This window comes from Macaca mulatta, chromosome 5 (assembly GCF_049350105.2).
Source record: "Macaca mulatta isolate MMU2019108-1 chromosome 5, T2T-MMU8v2.0, whole genome shotgun sequence".
Classification (NCBI taxonomy): Eukaryota; Metazoa; Chordata; class Mammalia; order Primates; family Cercopithecidae; genus Macaca; species Macaca mulatta.
Window position 1 is genome coordinate 154,841,062 of NC_133410.1, and position 23,360 is coordinate 154,864,421.

The window sequence follows — 23,360 nt, forward strand, 5'->3', positions numbered from 1 at the left end:
GTTCTATACTCTCTTGGGAAGTGCTTCCTTCTTCTTTGAACTGAATGCAGGTTGGCTTACTGTACCACCCAGAGGACACTTGGGTTATCAGTGCAAGATAGAAATGACCTCTTATTTGTGTCATTCCCTATGGTAACTTTCTCTAACCAAAAGTTCAAGTAATATTTGTAATGTATAATAAAGGTTTGCATTGGAGGTAAGCTTTTAAGAACAGGAAGGAGGAACCAGGACATGGAGAATAATTTGGATATGGGGACTGCCTAAGCAAGGGACAGAAATGAGAAAGCATGAGGTCTTTCCAGGGAGCAGAACCTAAAGCTTAGACAGCACGAATACTAGTAGTGGTTCATGAGACTGGAAAATAGACTAGAGGACCTTGTCCCCCAAAATAAACTTCATTCTATAGGCACTGGATAACCATTAAAGATATCTGAACCAGAGAGCCATTATCCAAAATCTAGTCATTGGAAGCACTATGAAATGCATAACAAAAGCTGGGTGTAGAAATGGAATTAATTATCAGTAAGATATCCATTGAAATACCCTAGAGAGAAACTGGCAACAAGAGCCTGAATTAAGGAAGTAGCTTTGGGAGCAGAAAAAATATTATAGAAGACAGATCGAGAAATTTAAAAAAAAGTGATGTGAAGAATTCCAGTTTGAGTAACTCTGAGGATGGTGGTTCACTAAAAATAAGGAAAGAAATAAGAGAGAAAGAGGCAGTTTTTGGGAAAAACATGAACTCCATTTTGAATATCTTAAGTCTAAGGTCTTGTTAAGATAGTCAAGTAAAGATATCTAAATAGTAAGTCAAAAATAGGGTTCAAACTCAGGAAAAACATTACAATGGATGGTTTACACTTGAAAATTATCAGTATGAAGCTAACAGTTCAAGCCAGTAGAATGGAGGGGCCTGCCTAAGCATTCGATGTGGATAGACAAGATGAGGCCAGGGAAAGACCCTTTGTAATGTCTACAATTTGAGGGTGGCAGAAGGGAGGCAGAATGGTCCGGGAGACAGGAGAAAAACATATGTAAAAGGAGAAAAAAATATAAATGTGTGTAGTGGCATAGCAGCTAAGTAGAGAGCACGATTCCTCATTTAGAAAACTAATAACAAGAGATACCAAATCACTTACCTTGTTGAAAAGATGAAAGTTAAAAGCATAAAACTCAGCTGGATAGAAAATACTGAAGAAAAAAAGATTGAATCTAAATTAGCACGCTGAAAGCAGTATTTGTAGCATACTTATTGGTATATTTGTTTTATCTATAGGTTTACTTATATTTGTTTTATCTATAGGTTTACTTACTTTACTTTTAGTTCCTATAGTTTACTTATAGGAACTAAAAAAGAAAAACAAACAAATAAACCAAACAAGCATGCCTTGCTAAACTGAAATAATCATTTAAATTAGTGGGACTTAGTCTGTTCTTACTGATAATATCCCCAGACACAGTCTTTGTTATTAAGGGAAAACATAAAGCCTCTTTAAGATTTGGTTATTTAATTTGGTCAATTTAGAAATAGCTGGTTTATACTATGAATATTTCTAGCAAATATCACAAATGCAGTAGCATACAATATACTTTAGAATAACAAAAGATTCTTTGATATTGCAACATTAGTAACAGTTGTCTTTGGGATTATAGGATAAATAGAACAAAAGGTTGCTTTTTGAGCTTTAGCAGTTTCCTGCCTTTTATAGTCTGCTGCTTCTCAAAATGAAATGATATTACTTTGGGTAAATTTTATTAGAAAATATGATGTAAATATTCATATTTTAACCAATGTAGCCAAGTTATTATGCTTAGAAATAACAGTATCATAAATTATATATCCTGTTTTTAAATCACAGTAAGGCGTAAGATCAGTTTAAAGTTATTATAAACTGAATTGGTGACACAGTGCTCAATCTAACATTTGCATCTGACAGAAATTAAGGCTTCTCTCATCTGACATCAACTACTGTAAATCAGAAAATGGGGCAGCAGACTCAAAAACAAAGGAAATTAAGATGTAAGTGTAAAGCCGATGTATTTTAAAAGAACAGAATAAAGTCACTGAGTAAATGTAATAGAAAATTAAGCATTCATTTCTAGTCAAATTAACACTAGACATGAATTTAGAGAACACACAGTGCTACGCGTTGCTACTGAGGAGACTGAGGGATAGCCAGGCTATCCCATTTGCCAACTTACTGATGAAAAGTATGAGAACAAGGCTGAATTTATCCAGGTCAATATTTGGGTTAGAGAACGTGTCACAGAATGTTGTGTAGATGATCATGAGGAGTACACTGCTGCTGATAGCACCAAAAGGAGGCTTCTTTCTCTCAAGCCAATCCTTGATGTATCTTCGGACAATCTGAAATACAGAGATCAACAGGTTGCCTCTTTTCAGAGATGTAGGGAGTTGAAATGGGCATCACAAAGTGTTTCTGACAGGAGAAAGACATAAAGGAAAGAGAATAATTTGGTTGATGGCCACAGTGGATTTCAAAGCTTCCCTGCCACACTACTCTTCTTCTGGGGAATTTAACATTTGTAGTGCAACTTCCACTGGGTGTCCATAATGAGAGTATATTTTCAACTGCATTCAAATCCATCCTTAATCATGCCAAATGCTCTTTGCTAGCTGTCACTGAGACATGCCCATTAAGCCTCCCCAAAGTTTATCTCCTCTGCTGATCCTAATGGATGTGTGTAATTATCACAGTCCCTTTTGCCTCAACAGACAATTCCAAGTGCAACTTTGGGAATCTTAAAAATCTGACATCTTCAAGAATTTCAAGACAGTAGATAATCGAAAGTGATCCATGGAACATATTAATATTTAAAATGCTAGCAATGCACCAGAAGTTTTTAATTAAATTATAACTCATGCTTGAAAAGCAAAAGTGCATGTGTTGTGGGAGTTTAAATAATTCAAACTCTGAATATCTAGAGTTTTTGTGAATCCAAAGACAAATGCCATTTGCATACTTTTAGAATTCCAGAATTAACACTTAAAAATGAATAAGCCTATCCTAACTTTCCTACAAAAGGATCAGTGAAATATAAAGTTATAGAGCAATTCTGTCTTATTTTAAAATCAGGTCATCTGAATATTGGTGATAACTTCTGTTTGGACATAAAAGTTAACCACTCTACTTAAAACCTTGTTTCACTTTTGAAAGAAGCTGTACAAGTCCTATCATAAGGACGAGAGCTGAGACATATTAAGTTTTGAATCACTCATTATCCTGCATAATTGAACATGAGAATTCACAACAGGCTGAATTACCATGGATCCATTAGCAATAATGAGGTCAGGGAACTTCTCCTGATAAGGCTGATGGGGTTCTGTCATCATGTACTCTGTCACTAAAAAGGCTTAATTCGCAATGGAGCATATCTTTACAGATGCTCAAGAATAAAATAAACTACTCTCAATAGAATCTTTGAACAATTGGCTGTTGGATCAACTTCAGCTGTTCTCAGGGACTCACGAAGTGAACTGACTGTGTATTAAAGGCAGTCTTGGCAGAAAGCTGACCATTTGGTACCAGGTACAGGTACAAAACCCTGAAGGTTAGATGTGGTGGGAATAAGTGGAAAGTGTGTTAGATATTAAAAAAATTGTAATTAATTTTCTTTAAAAAAGTAGATCTTGTAATTAAAGCCACACCTGGATTTATAAAATATTATGGGGTTTATTTTTGGGAAGGTGGGGGGAGTATAGAAGTGATCCCAAACCATAGTAATTTATCTAGCATTCATTTCTTTCTTTAAATTTAAAACACAGTGATGTAGAGAGAAATAAGAGCAGTCCTGTCACACAGCATTATGGACTGACATATTAGAATACACATTTTGGATAATAGTGCTATAGGTATCATGGGTATCCAGATGTCTCCATGATCAGATATGTCACCGGGGGTGGTGGGTAGCTGGTTATTGGAAGGCCACAGAGGGACTTCATTTAAAGGGTCATTTCATAATCTATTGTGTTTGGTAGTATAAAACTGGTAGCTGCCCAAATTTAATATAACTCAACTCCTTTAGGAAATAAAATAAATGGAAATTACATGAAATTATTGAAATTGTTGCTGCCCTTCAATCTTGTTTTAATACACAATGGTTAAAAACACCATAAAAGTTCCTCTCTGCAATAGGTTATAGAATGTATGATCCCAATTCCAAAAATAAGTGTCTTCCTCTCCAACCAGCATTGCTCTCCAACAAAATAAATAAATATGAATGAGGTGCAACTTGTAAGTGAAAACCACTTTAAAACCCAAGACAAATCTGTAATAATTAATCAACTGTATGAGCAATACAGATGTCCCTTGGTATCCACAGAGGATTGATTCTAGGACCTCTGTGAATACCAAATCCACTGACATTCAAACTCCTGATAAAAAGTGTAGTGTTTGCATATAGCCTGCACACACCTTCCTGTGTACTTTAAATATCTCTAGATTACTTATAATACCTAATACAACTATTTACACATGTATTATACTGTAGCAGGTTGTTATACTGTATTTTTTAAATTTTGTATTATTTTTATTGTATTGTTATTTATTGTCTTTTCCCACGTTTTTTAATCTGCAGGTGGTTGAATCCACAGATGCAGAACCCAGAAATATAAAGGGCCAACTGTAATTTGATTGAGCTAACCTAATAATCTCTTTCTTCATTGCAAAGTACTTAGAGTCTCATAGTAGAATAGGACTCCCTCAGTATGGCAAGAAACAGGGTCTCCCAGGTCCAGAATCCTTCTAGACAAAATGTCTTTCTTCTAAACACTCCAATACATTGATGGTGGATACCTAATCTCAATAAAGAAAAGAACTGGAAAGTTGGGAATGGATAGATGTACAAGTAAAACAGTAACTCTAGGGGAAAGCAGATTGTCTTTCAGCATTTCCAGTCTTATTGTGATATTTGTCTATATTTTCTAAGTAAACCCTTTTATATCTTGCCAGGTTGCACAGAGCTTTTCCATCTTCCTCTAAAATTAAATTCACAAAGCAGCTGCTTTTGCACTATGTAGCTAGAAAGGCGTTAAAATGTTTCATAAACAAAAACTGGGTGAACTAGTGTTGACATGCCTCAAAGATATGCTTTGGATATAAACTCCAGGAAACCTTATCTTCTCTTAGTTTAGCCACTTACACTTTTGATGCAATCATTCTGTATTTGTCAAGAATTCATGTCATTTTAAAATTCTCCAAACTTCTTTGCCTTATAGAAATCTTTAATAACCTTATAGGAAACAGCACTTTGCTTAAGCTAGATCAACACAACCTGATATAGATGCCTCAGAATTCTCTCTTGGGAAAAAAGAAAATCCAAGATGAGGTGGGAAAAGGCGTTCTGGTGAGGTGGCCAGTTCTATCTTCCTTCAGAATCTATACTAATTCATTTGCCCTCAGACCTCAGAGAAATGTAGGTGTTCAAAATTAAGTGACAAATCCTCATTAACCTGTTTATTTTTCCCTGTGAAGAGAGAAGGAAAAAATCTTCCATAGAAGCTTTTTTATTTTGTTGTCTCACCTTCAAAACTTTGATTTTCTTATTCTAAATTAAATAACAGGAAAGGATAAAGGAAAACTTAAATTTGACTCTCTGTGCTTCTAATAAACGGAGCCACATATCAATTCCTGCATGATTTCCAAGCTGGAAACCTGTAAAAATGACACGTCTTCGGTGTAGAATGTTGATTCACTGAGATAGATATAAAGTATAATACCCATCATCTTAGTTTTCTTAATTTTTTTGTTAAAGTATTTCCTTGCTTTTTGTTTCTATTCTGTCTTTACCCTATTCATAAATTGATTTTTGAGTAAGGATATAGGATAGATAATGTTTCATGTTAAGTGTCTGAATTTTAAAACATTTTTCTTTAAGGTGGTTTCAGTTTGTTTCTTCAATTTTTATCCTCTATTGCATGAAATCCATATAGTTTCATGAAGTTTTGTTTCTATATTAATATTCTGTTGCAATATAAAGTCAGAGATATGAAATAAAATCCAGTTTCTATAACACTTTTCTTTATTTTTATTAAATATTGAGTAGATTCAAAAGAAAACACTTTGCAAAAAAGCATAAACAATAATAATAATAAATGGGCACAATGAACATTTATTATCTACTTCACTCTTTGAAAATTCTTCCCCCCTATTACTTTATTTCATTCTCATGAGAAAGGTCACACACTATTATTCTGCTGAGTTTACAGTTGGAAACAGACACAGAGAACCAAGTCAACTCGCATAAAATGTTGAAAAGCTAGGGAGGTGGCTGAGTAGGACTACGACCCCTATTTCCTGAGGGAACCATGGCACAGGAGTTCAGAGTACAGACTCTGGAGCTACAGTGCGCCTGACTTTGAGTCCTGGCTCCAATCCTTACTTTGTGATGTTGGGCAAATTCCTTACTTTCCGTGTGCCTCGTCTGTGATACAACAGTAGTTGTCTTGAGGATTAAGTAATTAAATAAATATAAAATGCTTTACAGACTGGGCCTGTACCTGGTAAATGATCACTATTCTTATTTCCGAGTCTCAGTTTGATGATGTTTCTATCCCTATTTATCAGTACACCTCACTGTTACTTTTCTCTCAAAGCAGTTTTCAGGTGAAGCAATGAAAACTGTTCATATCTAATATAATGCTATAAGTGTAAAACTCTACTAGTATTAATAACACTAGCTTCAACTTTAATGGAAGACTATTTAACATGAAAGGCCCATCTCAAACTGAAACAAATCACTAATGGAAAGACCAGAGAATGCATGAATGATAATGTATAAATATGCTTTTTTATTATTAATTTATAGGGAAAAAGTAGGTTTTAGTGTGCTGCTTTAAAAAATATTCAAGTTGGTGGAAAATAAAAAGTGGTAGAATTTCTGTTTTATTGTTTATTTGTATACCACTCTTAAATATAATGCACAAAATAAGTATTTGTCTCAAGCACTTAGATGTATTGAAAAGGTTTGTTGGAAAAGAAGAGAAAATGCTACGATGGCACAAATTTTCTTTCTTTCTAGATTGACAGAGGAACAATCTCCTAGCCATCTATGGAAAGATAAATCTTATCTCAGAGTCATAGCACCTTCAGGGTAGAAGATATAAAACACTTTGTTCTACAAATGAGGAAAGTAAGGCCTAGGAGCCGTGTGTGCAGCCAAGCAGTGAGGAAGACCAAACTACCCCTCCCATCAAATCAGAGTCAGTCAATAATGATTTAAACCAAAAAGAAGTATTGTATGGGGAAACAGAAAAATAAAATTCACTCTCAGAAATATAAATCACAAGTTGAACGATAAGCTTTTATCACCAATAAAAGATTAAGAAAAATATATTCAGCTCATACTTCCTAGTCTTTAATTCTCCCTCTAGTTCCCATTTTCTATTTAACCAGTAATGATAAAACCTCATTTTAAAAGATGCATGTAACAATCCATACAAGTGTTTATTTTCATAATTCGGCACTCCTAGTTACAGTTGTGAAAGTAGCCTGACATGCAGTACACCTGATTCCTCTGAACTAGCACATATGTGTACTGCTAACAGGGGTCCTCAAAGATTACATCACACAGTTGAGGAGATTAAGATTAATCAGGAGATTAATTAAGATTAATCAAGAGATTAAGCAGACAAGGTCCCTGCTCTTATGACACTAACATTCTAGTTTAAGAGAGAAATAAAAAGCAAAACAACAAATAAACAAGAGGCAAAATAATGATACATACTTAGCCACAGTTTAAACTAAATGATATGATAGTGACTGAGTTGCTACTGGGTAGCCACCCAAGGAGAGGGTGGGGAAAGGTCTTTCTGAGGATGGGAAAGGTGGCAAGCTGTTTCACGCAGAAGGAATGGTCAGTGCAAAGGTTCTAAGGCAGGAGCAAGACTGGCATGTTTGAGAAACAGAAGCAGTCAGTGAGACGTGAGTACAATGGGCAAGTGGGAGAGTGTTGGGGAGGTACAAGGGACTTGAAGATAGAGGATAAGGTAACAATCCCTTTGAAGAATAGAAAAAGGAACATTATAAGGAAGTAGGGTAGGGTTTCTGGTAGGTGTTAGATGACACGTTAAATTTGGCATCACGAATTTAACACAAGATGAGACCAATGTGTATTGCTTTCTGAGAAGCTCAGCTCAGCTGCTCCAGTAGAAGCAGGATTGGGCCTTTGTGAAGTAGGTAAAATGGAGAGGTGAAGAAGCTGAGAGCTCTGCCAGGGAGTGAGGTGAATGACAGGCCATGGAATCTGAGCAGCTCCATTGCACGCGTGGAGTAGGCAGAGTTGGCTTTAACCAGGGTTGGGGCTTTTTGAGCAACTACATCAAAGGGAGAAAGGGTGAAGGAGCTGACAATATTTGCCAAGGAGGGATTATAATGGCAGACTAAGGAATCAAAGCTGAGTAAGAAGGGAAGTACAGTCATGAGGATGGTGACTGAAAGGTCAGTTAATCTGGGGTCTTGGTGAGACTAAAGAATTACTGAATAGAGTATGTGAGCTTAGTAGGTGAGGACAGGTATGGTGGCTATGAAGTGGGCTGTCTGAGATTGATCATCAAGGTCCAATAGGCCTGCTATAGCCCCGTAGCACTTTTGTGTGTATTACAAAAATCCCTTCTTTAATATACTTTATTTCCTCCTGCCAGAATAATTTTAATAATAAATATTCAAACCTATGATGCCTATAAGGTGGGCGCACTTCTTTGAAATGCAGCATTGTTGTGTACCACACAATCTATACCACTGCAGGCAGAGATGACCTTGTGAGGCTGTGACTGTAGGAGGAGGTGGCTGAGGTGACACTGCCTGCCCTGGGCACTCCTGCCTGTTGAATGCTCCCCCTTTTCCATGGTACTGGAGGACCTGAGGATCATGAAGCAGCACTTATATGATAACGTCTACTTAGACGTGTGGCTCTATCGTTTATGTTAATGTACCTGTGGGCCAGTTACAGCACAGTTCATCCAAAGACTAAAGTCAAAGGAGGTGTTAGAAATATGGCTTTTCTTTAACATAAAATTTTGAAAAATTTATTTTTTCTTTAACTAGTGTCCTTAAAAAAGATATACTTTTTTTTTTTTCAGATATGTTTTTCAGGTGATGACTAGGAAAGAAGTAAGTCATTGTTATTGAGTACCTACTATATATAGACCTAAAAATATCCTGAACAAATGGCAACCTAGGGAAAATTACTGCTAGGGGCTCCCTGAAGATAAATTCAAATTTCTCTTCAGTCAATCTTTTTATACATCTTACACCCTACTCTTGAATATGTTATTAAGTATACCTATAAATACTAACCTATGGAGACCACTACTTAGGATGAAATTACAGATTAAGTACATACATATATACTGAGAGTTACTATAAGCAAGGAGGTAGGAAAATTAAGAAGATATAGTCTCTGCTTTTAGGCAGCTCATCAATAAATTATATTATTTCCTGATAAATATTATGAATCAAGTACTATGGGAGATGAGGAATTTAATCGAGGCCAGTCTAGGTCAGAGCAGGCAGGTGTCACATTGGAGGGCACCTCTGTACCAAGTCTTCAACAATGAGTAGGAGTTTGCTGGCAATACAGTCAAAGGCATAGAGCAGTGAAGGGCCATGGTCAGGTGAAGGATGATGAGTATGCAGCATGGGAAAAGCAGAGCCCTAAGGAGAGGACTGGTGAGAAGTGGCACTGGAGAAGCAGGTTCGGCCAGACTGTGAAGGGCTTTGGGGCCATGCAAGGAATTGGCAACAGGGAGGCATGGGGATGTTTTTAAGGAGAGGAATAATGTGAATTGATTTGTGTTTTAGGACTACTCTGGAGGGAGTAAAGACATTAGATGGGAATTGGAAGAGACTCACAGCAGAGAGACAGGTTTAGGAGGTGCAATAATTTAGACAAGAGATGATGGTGTGCCATCCTCTCCAGCAGTGTGACCAGGGCTGCAGGGGCCAGGTGTGAAAGATTTCTGAGGCAGAAATGGTAGGATGAAGTGACTGCCTGGAGGTAAAGGAGTATGGCTGTAAGGAGAGGGAGGAGGCAAGGCTGATTGGTGGTTTCTAGATGTGGAGACAGGGTGGTGACTGTTAATTCCTAAGACCAGAATACAAGAGGAGGGGCAGGTAGATGCAAGCATATAGGTTTTCTCCTCGAAAAGAGCCATCAAAGAACTGTGGTATCTAGAACACTTAAGAGAAAAGAAAAAGCTACCTATACTACCTTTTGACTACCATTATTACTTTATAATTTACTGAATACTTTGCTATTTACTACTGAGTACATGAAGAATGAGCCATCTAACAATTCATCATTCCTTCAGGATAAATGTTTTTAAATTACATACATTATATAACCCTATACATACAAAATTAAGTAACCTATATACAGATATTTTGTCTGTATGTTTTAAGCCAAGCATTTATTATTAATAGGGGAATTTCCAAGATCTACTATGGGAAGAATGTATGAGCTTTAAATTATTAGATGGAATTATTTTCAGAACAAAGAAAATATGTATGAATATAAACTAATATAAATCCACAGCTTAAACTGTGTGGAGATGAGAAGTACAGGTAGATTCAGTTATACCTCTATACAACAAAGCATATCCCTTACTGATGATAGAACTCTGGCTTGTTCATTATTTCACTCACTCTTTCAGCACATATTTATTGGGTACCTATGGTCTGGGAATGTAATGATAAACAAAACAAATATGGCTCCAGCACTCAAGAAACTGATAGTTGAATGGCAGAGACAAACTGTTAACAAGCAAACTAAACATAAGTATATTTTGTGAGAAAGGTCAAGAAAAATCAAACAAGGTGTTGCAATGAAGAATAACCAGGGAAATACCAGCTATATGGTTCAAAGGCGGCTTCATTAAAGAGTCAAATGAGAAACAGGTTGAGGTGGGAGGGTAGGCAGAAAGACACCCTAAACAGAAAGAATGAGCAGGAACTGAGAAAAGCCAGGGAGGCTGGAAGTGGGAAATGTGGCAGAGGTTAGAGAGGTAGGCAGGGATGTAACATTCATTCAGAATCTCTGTTATGTGATCAGCACTGTGGGAAAAGTATTTTTTAAGTATCATTTTATATTTAATTAAATGCTATTCTTAAAGCACTTTTAAATCCCCCATTTTATGCTAAATTTAGTCCCTTTTCTAAGTATAAAATTTAAAAAAAATTAGCACATGTGTTGTGGATGCTGTGGAGCACCACCCAGATCCTTCTCTTCAGGAATGAGGTGCTTATACCCACAGCAGCAGGGAGTGTTGGGTGAGTAAAATATGTCAGCAGAGTTCCTCTTTGGGACTTGCCCTCAGCCTGAGAGAGCAGACTCACCCAAGGTCACAGCCCTCATGGAGGGTAGGAGGGAAGCCAGTATCTAATGACTGGTCAGTGTAAGAGTATAAAGACCAGGTGCTCTTGCCTTAAGGTAGGACAACTCTGAGGGGTCATTCCAGCTCCAGAGTTCCCCATGGGATCTACTGAGACCTTTGCTGGGACTGCATCAGCTCCATCCTACTTTATTCACTCTATTGCTCCCAAGGGTACACCCTCATAAACTTCCTGCCTAAAAACCTCTGTCTTTGAGTCTTTGCCCAGAGACCCTGACCTAAGACAGCATGTAAATATTACATGTCTATGCATACATTTCTTGTCTTTTTTTTTTTTTTTGAGACAAAGTCTCGCTCTGTTGCCCAGGCTGGAGGGCAACCTCTGCCTCCCAGGTTCAAGCGATTCTCCTGCGTCAACCTCGACAGGTACCCACTACCATACCCAGCTAATTTTTTTGTATCTTTTAGTAGAAATAGGGTTTCATCACATTGCCCAGGTTGGTCATGAACTCCTGACCACAGGTGATCTGCCCACCTCCGTCTTGCAAAGTGCTGGGATTATAGGCGTGAACCACTATGCCCAGCCTATGCATACATTTTTTATATTCAATATTTCAAATACTTGCTGCCTGTTTAGTATTTTCAGGGAATTTGGAAATAATGATTATGATATTAGAAGCTACAGAGCACTTACCTGTGTTAGGTTCTATGCCAAGAACTTTACAGGCATGCATATTTCATTTAATCTTTACAACAGCCCTTTACGATGGATATTATTGTCATAATATTTAATAAATTATGAACCTGGAGCTAGGGAGATTAAATAACTCACCCATAATAACACAGCAAATAAAAGGCAGAAATAAGTCTAGAATCTAGTTGCTCTTAATGTACTGCTTTCCTAAGACTTGTTCACTTTAGTTGTGCATTAAATTTTATACTCCAATACTGTGGCATCCTATGATTTTACAGAAAACAAAAAACAACCACCAAAAAAATGCACTTGTTTTAAAATTTGTGTGCTTATATGCTTACTACTAACTTGTTATAAGAAGTTACAATGGAATTTTTATTAGTCCAATTGAATAAGAATGACAAAGTAAACCCTAAATATTCTAAGATAAACTTTAAGAGATAATAGTATTAAACTGTTTATCAATTACATGGTCACAAACATAACTGCTGTTGGAGGAGTCTATTGCCAACCAAAGACAGATGCTTGTTCCCAACGATGGTCATAAACATGGAGACCTTATCAAAAGTTGCAGAATAAGGTTAAAGACTTGCTAGATGTTTTCAAGGTAGCTACACAGCTACAAAGAGGAGATAATAAATTTTAAAAAAATCAAGACTCTGTGTAGAAGTCCCTATATATAGCTAGCAGGGGTCCCTGTATACAGCTAACTGCAAAGCAGATTAGTATTAATTTAAAAAATAAAAAAGATGAGAATACTGTGATTGATGAAACTTCTGTTTTCAGTCTCATATTTTCATTTATCTTCTCCCTCTGAATATCCTTTCTCTTAACTGCTCTGACATTATGTAAGATTTCACAATTTGATCCGTAAAGAAAAGATCAGATAGAATTGGAGGCCTTACCTGTCCAATGATGAGAGGAACCACAACAGTCATAAAAAGCTGAGAAAAAATAGATGTGAAAGGCACAGAAGAAGATGAACCAAGCTGTAAAACAAGAAACTAGGAGTTAGAATTACTTTGAACTAGTTATCAAGCATTAGTGTTTATAAATAATGCAATAAATAGATTCTCTCAGGTGCACCAAAAATTTGGTAGCTATCTACAAAGAATAAGTGAAGTTACCTCTAATTTTCTAAATTCAACACAAAAAACTGTTAGGTATTTTAAAATATAACTTTTATTGGGAGACTAAGATTGAGAAAAATATTGATTTGCAATCAACCTAAATTGCTTATTATTTTAGTAAAGTCATTCTGTGTTCATACAGTCTATAATCATATGGCATGATATTTCATCAACAGTTACAGTTTATGTGATTTTTATTTCACCTGTCTGTAGACATCTAAAATAAATGTCTCATTCCCTTATCAAGATAACATTTTTATTTATGCAAATGAAATAGTTTCTAACTTTCCGACTCCTTCAAAACAAAGATAATGAATCTCAGATCCCGTAGAAGTTTTTCTTACACGAGGTCTAGCAAATGGGAAATCCTGAAACATAACTTATTTTTCAACTTAAAATTTCAATATAGCTCCCCTAAATTTGTATGCTTTAACACTGTTTATAATTCCTATTTTTCTTCTTCCTAATTTTTTGATTCTTTCTTTGCTAACAATTACAGTCTCAGGTTCATGAAGATGCTATTCCCTGCAGCACAAGAGTGCTTATCTACACACACAGTAACACACTCATGTCAGCCTCCATCACTAAGAATTGCTAAGTCTTCCCATGAACTTTTTAGTGTTGGTCAAAACCTCCTCTGTTTTTCAAACTTCTCTGGACAAACAATAGATGTTTTTCTCTTTCACAGGTTCATTTTGCAACCAGATTTACCAAACCATCGATAATTGGCCCTTGGAACTTACTTTTCGCCTTTCCCCTGCAGACTAAACCTAAATTTTCATATTTACCTAAGTTTAGTTACACTTGGAAATATCTTTTGGAAAATAATTTTTGTGAAAGGATACGGAAGTAGTGATGACTGAGGGTACAGAATGTCAAATAGAAGAAATCAAACATTTAGCTACTTGAAGTCAATAGCTCTGAATGAAGTGGTGTGGGAGCAGTGTTTTCACTGATTTTTGCATGAATGGTTTACCAAAATCTCCTCTCCACTCTGACATATATATATATATATATTTTTTTTTTTTTTTGGAGACGGAGTCTCGCTCTGTCGCCCAGGCTGGAGTGCAGTGGCCGGATTTCAGCTCACTGCAAGCTCCGCCTCCCGGGTTCACGCCATTCTCCTGCCTCAGCCTCCCGAGTAGCTGGGACTACAGGCGCCCGCCACCTCGCCCAGCTAGTTTTTTTGTATTTTTTAGTAGAGACGGGGTTTCACTGTGTTAGCCAGGATGGTCTCGATCTCCTGACCTCGTGATCCGCCCGTCTCGGCCTCCCAAAGTGCTGGGATTACAGGCTTGAGCCACCGCGCCCGGCCCACTCTGACATATTATATAAAATTCTGTCCCCCAGCTTCAGCCCCAGTCTGCATGCACTCAAAATGCCAAGAACATATGTCTGGCCCATCACTGGCCCTGTGTTCACTGAAAACCAGCTTCAACTGACCACTGGCTGTTTATTTAACCCATAAAAATTGGTGGTCTCTAGCCCTTTTTCTCCACAACCAATATAAACTAAAACGAAGAGAGACAAACAGAAAAAGTGAAACTGGTAAAGAACAAACAGGATTCCTGGTGTGTTAAATGTCACATGGCTGTTAGATGTTTCTTTTTATGCAAAACCAAAATATTAAAAGCTAATAATTAAGCTCTATTTTAAAGCAACTATGTCTCTGAAGCACAAGGTGCTTAACAAATACATTCTCTCCACAAATATTAACCCTAAGGATATTCCTGGAGCAAGGACTGATATAAAGAAAAAATATATTCTACAGAGAAATTGAGGCACTGGATGAATAGAAAAATAAACTTTAAAGAACAAAGTTTTCAAGTTCAAGAAGGTCCAGCTCAATGCTCTATTCCTAAGGTTTACAGAACTTGGAGACAGGTAGCAAAATTAAGCTATAATCTTCACGTAAAAGGCGACATTTCCTGCCTGAAATCGCTTCAGTGATCTCACATATCCCTGGCTCCTCTTTCTATCTCAACTTTAATTATTAGGTTTTTAAATTTTTTAAATGAATAACCATTTCAAAGCAATATTCTCTCTTTAAGCACCCCAAAATAAAGAAAAACCCATTTCAACTTGGGTTTTAAAAAATATTATATATTTATAATGTCTCCATCCTTCGCGTATCAGACCACTGGCATATTCAACGTTTGGAAACCGCATGTTCTTAGAAGACAGTGGAACAAGGCTATGGATTGAGGAGGTTGTCCATGATCTCTATGGTCCCTTTTCTGATCCACTTGATTGGAAACACAGGTTACAGCAGCCTTCCTCTGAGGCTCTGTCAGATCAGAGATCAGAGCAAGCTACTCAGGGATGTAATTAACTGGGTACACGAAGCCAGACGAGGTATGGCAGGGATGCTGGGGACAAAATCCCTCAGGATGGCTCCCTTAGAAGTGGCTCTGAAAGGAAGGAAACCTCAGTACTGGAGTCTAATTTGGCATAAGTCCTTTCTTTTGAATTGGCCACCAGACCTGTCACTGTGGTCAGTATGAAGATGCAGAGGACCCCTGGGGAAGTTTCTGATGCTATGAAGTATGCCCTGGCATCCAGAAGACAGAACAGCAAGCATCTGGCACAGCGCAGCCTGTGAGGACAGGACTAGAGAGACACAAAATCCAATAATTCTGCATGCAGAGGTGATTTTAACTAAAGCAGAAGGAAATATGCTGCTTGGGGTATTTGGTTCTTCATATTTTAATAGGGAACCTGTTGTGGTTTCTATTGTAAAGATCAGTATGTTTATGAGAAGCAGCAGTAATCTGCAGGTGAAGTTTTCAGGTTCAGAAGGTTGTATCAAGCAAGTGCCCTGGGCTTCACCGAGTACCGTGGCAGATTTAAAAGTAATATGTCTCATACTGTCAACCCATGGTTTAAGATATAGCATGTTAAGCAAGCAATCCAGTCCTTGGCTAATTTCTAGCAGAAATATGTAGTACTTTAAAGGAGGAAACTCACCATTAGCTTGATTTCTTTGTTTTACTATCCTATGCTGAGAAGAAATCATTCATGAAAATTTAGTATGTGGCAATTTAGGATCTTTGCATTCAGTCATTCAAGTACTTAGTGCTTCTTGTGAGCTGGGGGCATGTTCTCGACACTGCAGATACAACAGTAGACAAAAACACAAAAACCCCTCCTGTCAAGCTGCTGCTTTTTAAAAGCTGAGGTCGGTGTGCATGCCTGTCCATCACCAAGTATACATGCACTCAATCCTGTCTCTGGAATGTTGTTTCCCCCACTTATAACTGGAAAAGTATGAGTCTTTTTCCAAGACTCAGTTCAAACGTTACTTCTTCAGGAATTCTTTCCAAAACCTCCTCCCAAAATGCTGAATTGGCCACCCTCTCTTTTGTGAACCACTGTTCTCTGTATCTGAATTGCACCTCTTGGAATCCTTGGTTGTTCTTGCTTACAAATCTATGCTCCTGAAGGTTGGGACACTATATCATTCACATTTACAGTCCCAATGCCCAGCAGAGTGACCACGTTCTACATCTAGGGCAGTGGTTCTCAAATGTGAGCACATCGGAAACATCTGGAGGGCTTGTTAAAACACAGATTGATTTCCCCATCCTCACAGTGTCTGATTCAAAAAGCCTGGGGAGAGGGATGGGAGTTGTGGTGAGAATTTGTATTTTTAACAAGGTCCCCAGTGGTGCTGCTGCTGCTGACTTGGGGGTTCACACTTTGAGAACCACTAATCTAGTACATAGTGGGTGTTCAACGAATGTGTGTCAATTAGTGAATGACTGTAATACAAAGGCAGAAAAAGCTTGCCAATGTTTTCATTCCATTCTTCCAACTTCATTCAGGTAAGCTGCAAACCTCTACTTAGTTCCCAGACCCAAGAAAGGATCATCAGCCAGGTCTCCCAACCAGTTGTCTTCTATAATCTCAGTAGTAACATTTATCATGCACTTCCATGTGCCAGACACTGCTTTGTTTTATTTTTAAATAATTTCAACTTTTCCTTTAGATTCAAGGGGTACACGTGCAGGTTTGTTACATGGGTATATTGAGTGATGCTGAAGTTTGGGATATAGACTATCCCATCACCCAGATAGTGATCATAGTACCAAACAGTTAGTTTTTCAAACCTTGCCCCCTTCCTCCCTCCCCACTCTATTAGTCCCTGGTGTCTCTTGTTGCTATCTTTATGTCCCTGAGTACCCAATATCCAAGCTCCCACTTCTAAGTGAGAACAATGTAGTATTTTGTTTTCAGTTCCTGTGTTAATTTGCTTAGGATAATGGGCTCTAGCTGTATCCATGTTGCTGCAAAGGATGTGATTTTGTTCTTTTTTATGGCTGTGTAGTATTCCATGGATGTATATGTACCACATTTTCTTTATCTAATCACCTAGGTTGATTCCATGTCTTTGTTATTTTGAATAGTGCAATGATGAACATGTGAGTGTATGTATCTTTTTGATAACATGATTTATTTTGCTTTGGATATATATGCAGTAATGAGATTGCTGGGTTGAATGGTAGTTCTAACTTCTCTGAGGAATCTCCAAAACTGCTTTCCACAGACACTGAACTAATTTATATTCACACTAATAGTGCGTCAGTGTTCTCTTTTTTCTGTAGTATCTCCAGTATCTGTTGTTTTTTCACTTTTTAATAATAGCCATTCTGACTGGTGTGAGGTGGTGTCTCATTGTGGTTTTGATTTGCGTTTCTCTGATGATTAGTGATGTTGAGCTTTTTTTTAACTGTATTTGTTGGCCACTTGTATGTCTTCTTTTGAGAGGCAGACACTGCTTTAAATGCTTACTGCATGTGGAATAATTTAATTCTCACAGCAACCCCTTGATGTTGGTTTTATTATTACCCTCATTTTCACAAGAGGCAACAGTGGCACAGAACAGTTAAACAACCTGGACAAGGTCACCACAGCTAGAAAGTGACAGAATCTAAACCCACAAGTGTAGCTCCAAAGCCCTCACACTTAACTCGTTACACTCTACTACACATTAGTTTTAGGTAGTACAGTGTGAAACAGGGAAAGGGGACATAAGTGAAAATCAAAGCTGGACTCCTCTTTTTGTGCCTATGTGAAAGACAGGGGGAGGGATGGGGGGAGGGGGATGAGGGGAGGGGGAGGGGGCAAACCACAGAACACAGAAAATGATTGGAGGGACAGGTTTCTCGACTTTCCCAAGGATGGTACATAACTAGTGCCAGGGCAGATGCATTAGGGAGAAGTTAGTTCAATACACACAATGGATGCCCTAGGACATCAGGGCTTAATTCTCTAACTGGGCAGAGAGACACTGAGTGGAAGCAGGATTGGATGTTATCAACCCATTCAATCTAGAAACTATTTCATCTGGAAATAATCTGGGTGTCCACTTGGTAAAATAATATGGGGCAAACTAACCAGACTCAGAAAGACAAATAGGTAACAATTCTTGATGAAGAGATGTTGACTGTCTGTAGAATTACAGTTATCAACCTACAGTTAGAAAACAGATGGTGCATTTTAAATCACTCCTGTAAGTGAGCTGACCTGTAAATTGTCATTAATGCACCAGTTCTTCACTTGCTCTGCTGTGTAATCAGCCTTTTATCTCCTATCAGGGAAATCCATTAGCCACAGGCATCTCCACTATTTGTGTCTCTTCCCAGCTATTAAAACATTATTGTATTAAATAATTCACCCTTGATGATTGGTTTTCACTTTCATTAGCACTACATTCAGGGAAAAATAAGAATAGATATTTTACAGTAGATACTGTAGAATTATGAATGTTAACTCTCTTTTGCTAGGAAATCAGAAAGTAGCAGCTTCAGATGTAGAGCAGGATTTGTTGACTTCCTGCTTGATTTCCACCTCTCCACATCACTCACAGAGCCCAGCCCTGGGGAAAGGGAAAGGGAAGAACGCTTGCTTACTATCGTGCCCACACACAGACACATTCATAATACCTGCATCTCCTTCCTGTCACAAAGATAAACATTTAAACAGAAGAAGGAAGAGTCTCCCCAGACCCCAATCCCCTCCCTATACACCATATAGTTCAGTTTTTCTTTCATTCCCGCTGCTCCTTCTGTCACAGGGATACATGTGAACTAAACTTACATAAAATTGTCAGGTAAATGTATACCAGGTGACAGACTCAATGTTAAAAAGACTATGATTTTTATCAAAATTAAATATGGCTATTAAACAGCCATACTGATTCAGTTGCATGCATCAAGCTAAAGTTGGGTTATTGTGTGGAAAGTATACGTTTAGGAGAGGAAGTTATCTTTTTTAATATTTATATTCACAGTCTTTTTCCCTCTCTGAGAAATAAAGAAAAAAAGAGGCTTAGTAGATTTTATAAATATAAAAACATTATATAAAACATGGCTTCACTTTTCTTTTTGTTTATATGCTAGTTATTGTCCTTTTCTTAGTTTTGAGGTATAATTGACAAAAAGTGCATCTATTAAAGGTGTACAACATGATGTTTTGATATATGTATATATTGCAAAATGATTACTACAATAAAGCTATTTAACATATCCATCACCTCACAGTTACCTTTTTGTGTATGATCTTAAGAATATTTAAGATCTAATCACTTAGCAAATTTTAAATATGCAATACGTTATTATTATCTACAGTAACGATGCTGTACATTCAGTGTCCAGAACTTACTGGCTTATAACTGCAAGTCTGCATCCTTTGGCCAACATCTCCCCATTTCTCCAACTCCCTGGCTCCTGGTAACCTCCCTTCTACTCTGTTTCTATGAGTTTGACTCTTTTAGATTCCACATATAAGTGAGATTATGCAGTATTTGTCTTTCTGTGTCTGGTTTATTTCACTTAGCATAATGTCCTCCAGTTCATCCATGTTATATGCTAATTTAAAATGTAAGATGAAAAGGTTACCTTCTAATAACTTTGATGGAAACTTAATGTGCGCAATCATAGGTTCAGGTTACTCAAACCCGCACAGACTGTTTAGTGAAATGTGCCAAAATGAACTGTAAATTGGCTTATTCTAACCTAGAGGAAAGAGGAAAGCTGTGAGGAATTGAGCTTCCACGCCATGAAGGGCTGGAGGCAGAGATACTCAGAGGCCTTTAGGACCAAACTTTGCTCCCTAATTTTTGACCAAAGGATTTGGTCTTGTCAATCCTGAGTGTGGTTTGGGAACCAAAGGACCTGCTATTGCTAAATATTCTCTTAAGGAGAACACATGATTAAGTTCCTCCAGCTTGGTTACCAATAGGCAAGGGAGTAGCAAGGAACCAGTGTCTTTCCAACTCTGGATCGACCCTACCCTGTCAAGGAGCATCCCCTGGTAGCTGGTGCTGAAGAAAGAACTAAAGGGCAAGGGAAAAGCCTGGCTAGGACAAGACTGCCCCAACTCATCCCATGTCTCCAGCTCACTTCAGTGAAGTCTGAGAAGTCCCAGACCAGCAACGCAACTGGCCTTCTTGGGACAGTAGTCTTTAATGGGGGAGGAAGTTTATCAATGTCACCTCTGTCACCTCTCGAGCATTTGAAAACTGCTTACCAGGTACTTCCCTTCCCGTAGTCAGAAGCTACCCTCAGCTTCAAGGGGAGATTTGTCTTCACATGCTTTAGAACAAACACCACTGAGCACAAGGTAGAGAAACTGACTCAATGTGAAGCAACTGAGACAATCAGATGGCTAGTATCTTTTCAAGTGGTTTAGGTTTTATTATCATCTTACGCATCTCACACATGTGTGTCCATTAATTATGCAACCATAATTGGAAACAAATTATAAAAAATAATCATCGTACATGACACTAATGGCTGTATACATTGTTTCTGTTCATAGTGATGGGATCAAAAGTTGAAGAATTTTCTATCATAGACAGCCAATTACTAGGCTGATTAGTAATACTAGTCTAATACAACTACTAATGATGACTGCAGCCTTGAAAGCTGCCCCTTGATCTCTTTCGCTGACCTGGACCTCTCTCTTCTATGAACTCCTATTAAGCTCAGTTCGAACCACAGTTTAGCAGTCAATTTCTTCTCTAAATTTCTGCCATATTCTTGATTCTTGTTTGCCCAAATAAGTTTTAAGTTTCTTCAAGGCAATTATTACGCCCACTTCTTTTTCCTCTTACCTATGTTACTTAGGATATAATATTCAAGAAAAAGTAATTGTGTGCTGATAATATGTTTTAAAACAAACTGTGGGCCGAGGCAGGCAGATCATGAGGTCAGGAGATCGAGACCATGGTGAAACCCCGTCTCTACTAAAAATACAAAAATTAGCCTGGCATGGTAGCGGGCGCCTGTAGTCCCAGCTGCTCGGGAGGCTGAGGCAGGAGAATGGCGTGAACCTGGGAGGTGGAGCTTACAGTAAGCCGAGATAGTGCCACTGCACTCCAGCCTGGTGACACAGCGAGACTCCATCTAAAAAAACAAACAAACAAAAAACCGTGTCTCCCAAGAGGCATGCTTAGGAGCATAAACTGGAAGGAGCCTTCAAGGGGAGGCCAACCCAGACTGAAAGTGCCTTGTGTTCTCTACCAGTTGTGCAGTCTCGAGGGACAAAATCTCTCTGAACCTAGGTTTTCTCATGTAAAGTGAAGGTAATACCTCCAAAGCTAGTCATGCCTGTTACGTGGGATTACGCATCAAGTAACCATAATTAGCTACTCAATAAAAATTATTCTACCCCAGAAAAACAAGGTTTCTTATGCAGAGATGTGAGAATTCAAACCTATTGAATTTAAGAACTGCTGAAATGGAAACTAATAGGAGACACAGTCAGATCAAGGGAACATGTAGTCAGCCTAGAAACAGAGCCTGGTATGTATATATTCTGTATACATATGTGTTTGTGAATACACATGCATATATGTATATCAGTCCAATAGTCACAGTGCCTTATAAACCTACTTGCTGAGGGGCTGGCTCTCTAAGAAACCAAGTCATATAAAATCAGTTGATAGAAGAGCTAGCAGTGCCCCCACTTACTCAAGCGGTGCTTACATGATTCTGAATGGGTGAACATGTAGGCCAATGTTTGTCAAATACCCCAAGGTAATGATGTGACCATCGCCACATATGAAGATGGTGTCATCTATGACTCCGAGGATGACTTTCAGCAGCAGTCAGAGCTTGCACTCCACATGTTTCAAGAGGTCTTGCTTGCTCAATTGTCCTTTATGGCTGGAGAGAGGAGAAGTGAGGCTTTGGTCTGTCGTTCTAATGGTAAAAACTCAAAGTGTTACTGACCTTTCTCTGCCAGTTATGGACTTATTTAAATAAATTGATGGTCTGCAGAATTTGGGGGCTTGAGCCCATGACAACAACATCCAATACATGGTTTCCTTAGACTGCAATTACACAGAATTATACTGATATGTTTCTATAGTGTGGACAGTTATCTTTGACCTACTTTGTCTTTCAGAGGGAGTAGGAAAGAAGCCTAGATATACAGGTAGCTTCCTTTCATTCCTCTTCTTAGAATAAGCAAGATGTAGTTGGGGAGAAAGTATGAGTTACCTACTGTGGAGACTGGCAGTCATATGGAGACTGCACAACTGGTAGAGAACAGGGTTCCACAGAAAGAAAGGTTTCAAACTGCTTGATCAACCGTCCTAGTACTGTTCACTAGGGTTTAAAACCCAACCGCCTGACTTCACAGCCAAAATGCTTAACTCAGCCCTATTGCTTCTTCATCTTAATTACCATCCTATACTACTTTTCAAGTTTTAGAATCTCTCTCCTTCAATATTCTCTATTATATGCTGCTGATAAAGACCATAATAACGGCTGCTAAACATAGTATTAGTGATAAACCACATCAAAGGAAAGCAAAGATATGCAAATTTTTAAGTGATGTTAGACATAACAGAGAATCAGAACCATGCAAATGAAAAGAAAACTGAAGTAAGCATGAGATCCATTGAGAAACATTGGAAGTTTCTATCTACCTTTTCATTCTCCTCAAATTAAAAATTTTCTTTCAGTAGAAAATTTATTGCAAAAAATCTACTTCTATTTAATGAAGTGTTTTCTATGTTAGTAATCTCCTTTGAAATATTATAACTGTGAAATAATTTCTAAGTTGAATTTTAATTATTTGTGCATATGTCCTATTTTCCCTATTAAACCATAAGATCTTTAATGAAAGGACCAATGTCAGATTAATCTTTGTAGTATTCACAATACACAATAGGTTT

At 37.8% G+C, this 23,360-nt stretch overlaps 1 protein-coding gene across 4 annotated transcripts in view; it reads right to left on the reverse strand.

Annotated features, from left to right (window-relative positions):
- The window catches only part of SLC10A7 (solute carrier family 10 member 7), a 256,440-nt gene that overhangs the window by 37,355 nt on the left and 195,725 nt on the right, over positions 1–23,360 (reverse strand). For all 4 annotated transcript variants that reach the window (XM_078002307.1, XM_078002306.1, XM_015139308.3 and 1 more), the window contains 3 exons: positions 12,950–13,033; positions 2,203–2,368; positions 1,140–1,191 (listed from right to left, as the gene is read on the reverse strand). In XM_078002307.1, coding sequence (XP_077858433.1) covers positions 1,140–1,191; positions 2,203–2,368; positions 12,950–13,033 — 302 coding nt within the window. The remainder of the gene's footprint in view (positions 1–1,139; positions 1,192–2,202; positions 2,369–12,949; positions 13,034–23,360) is intronic.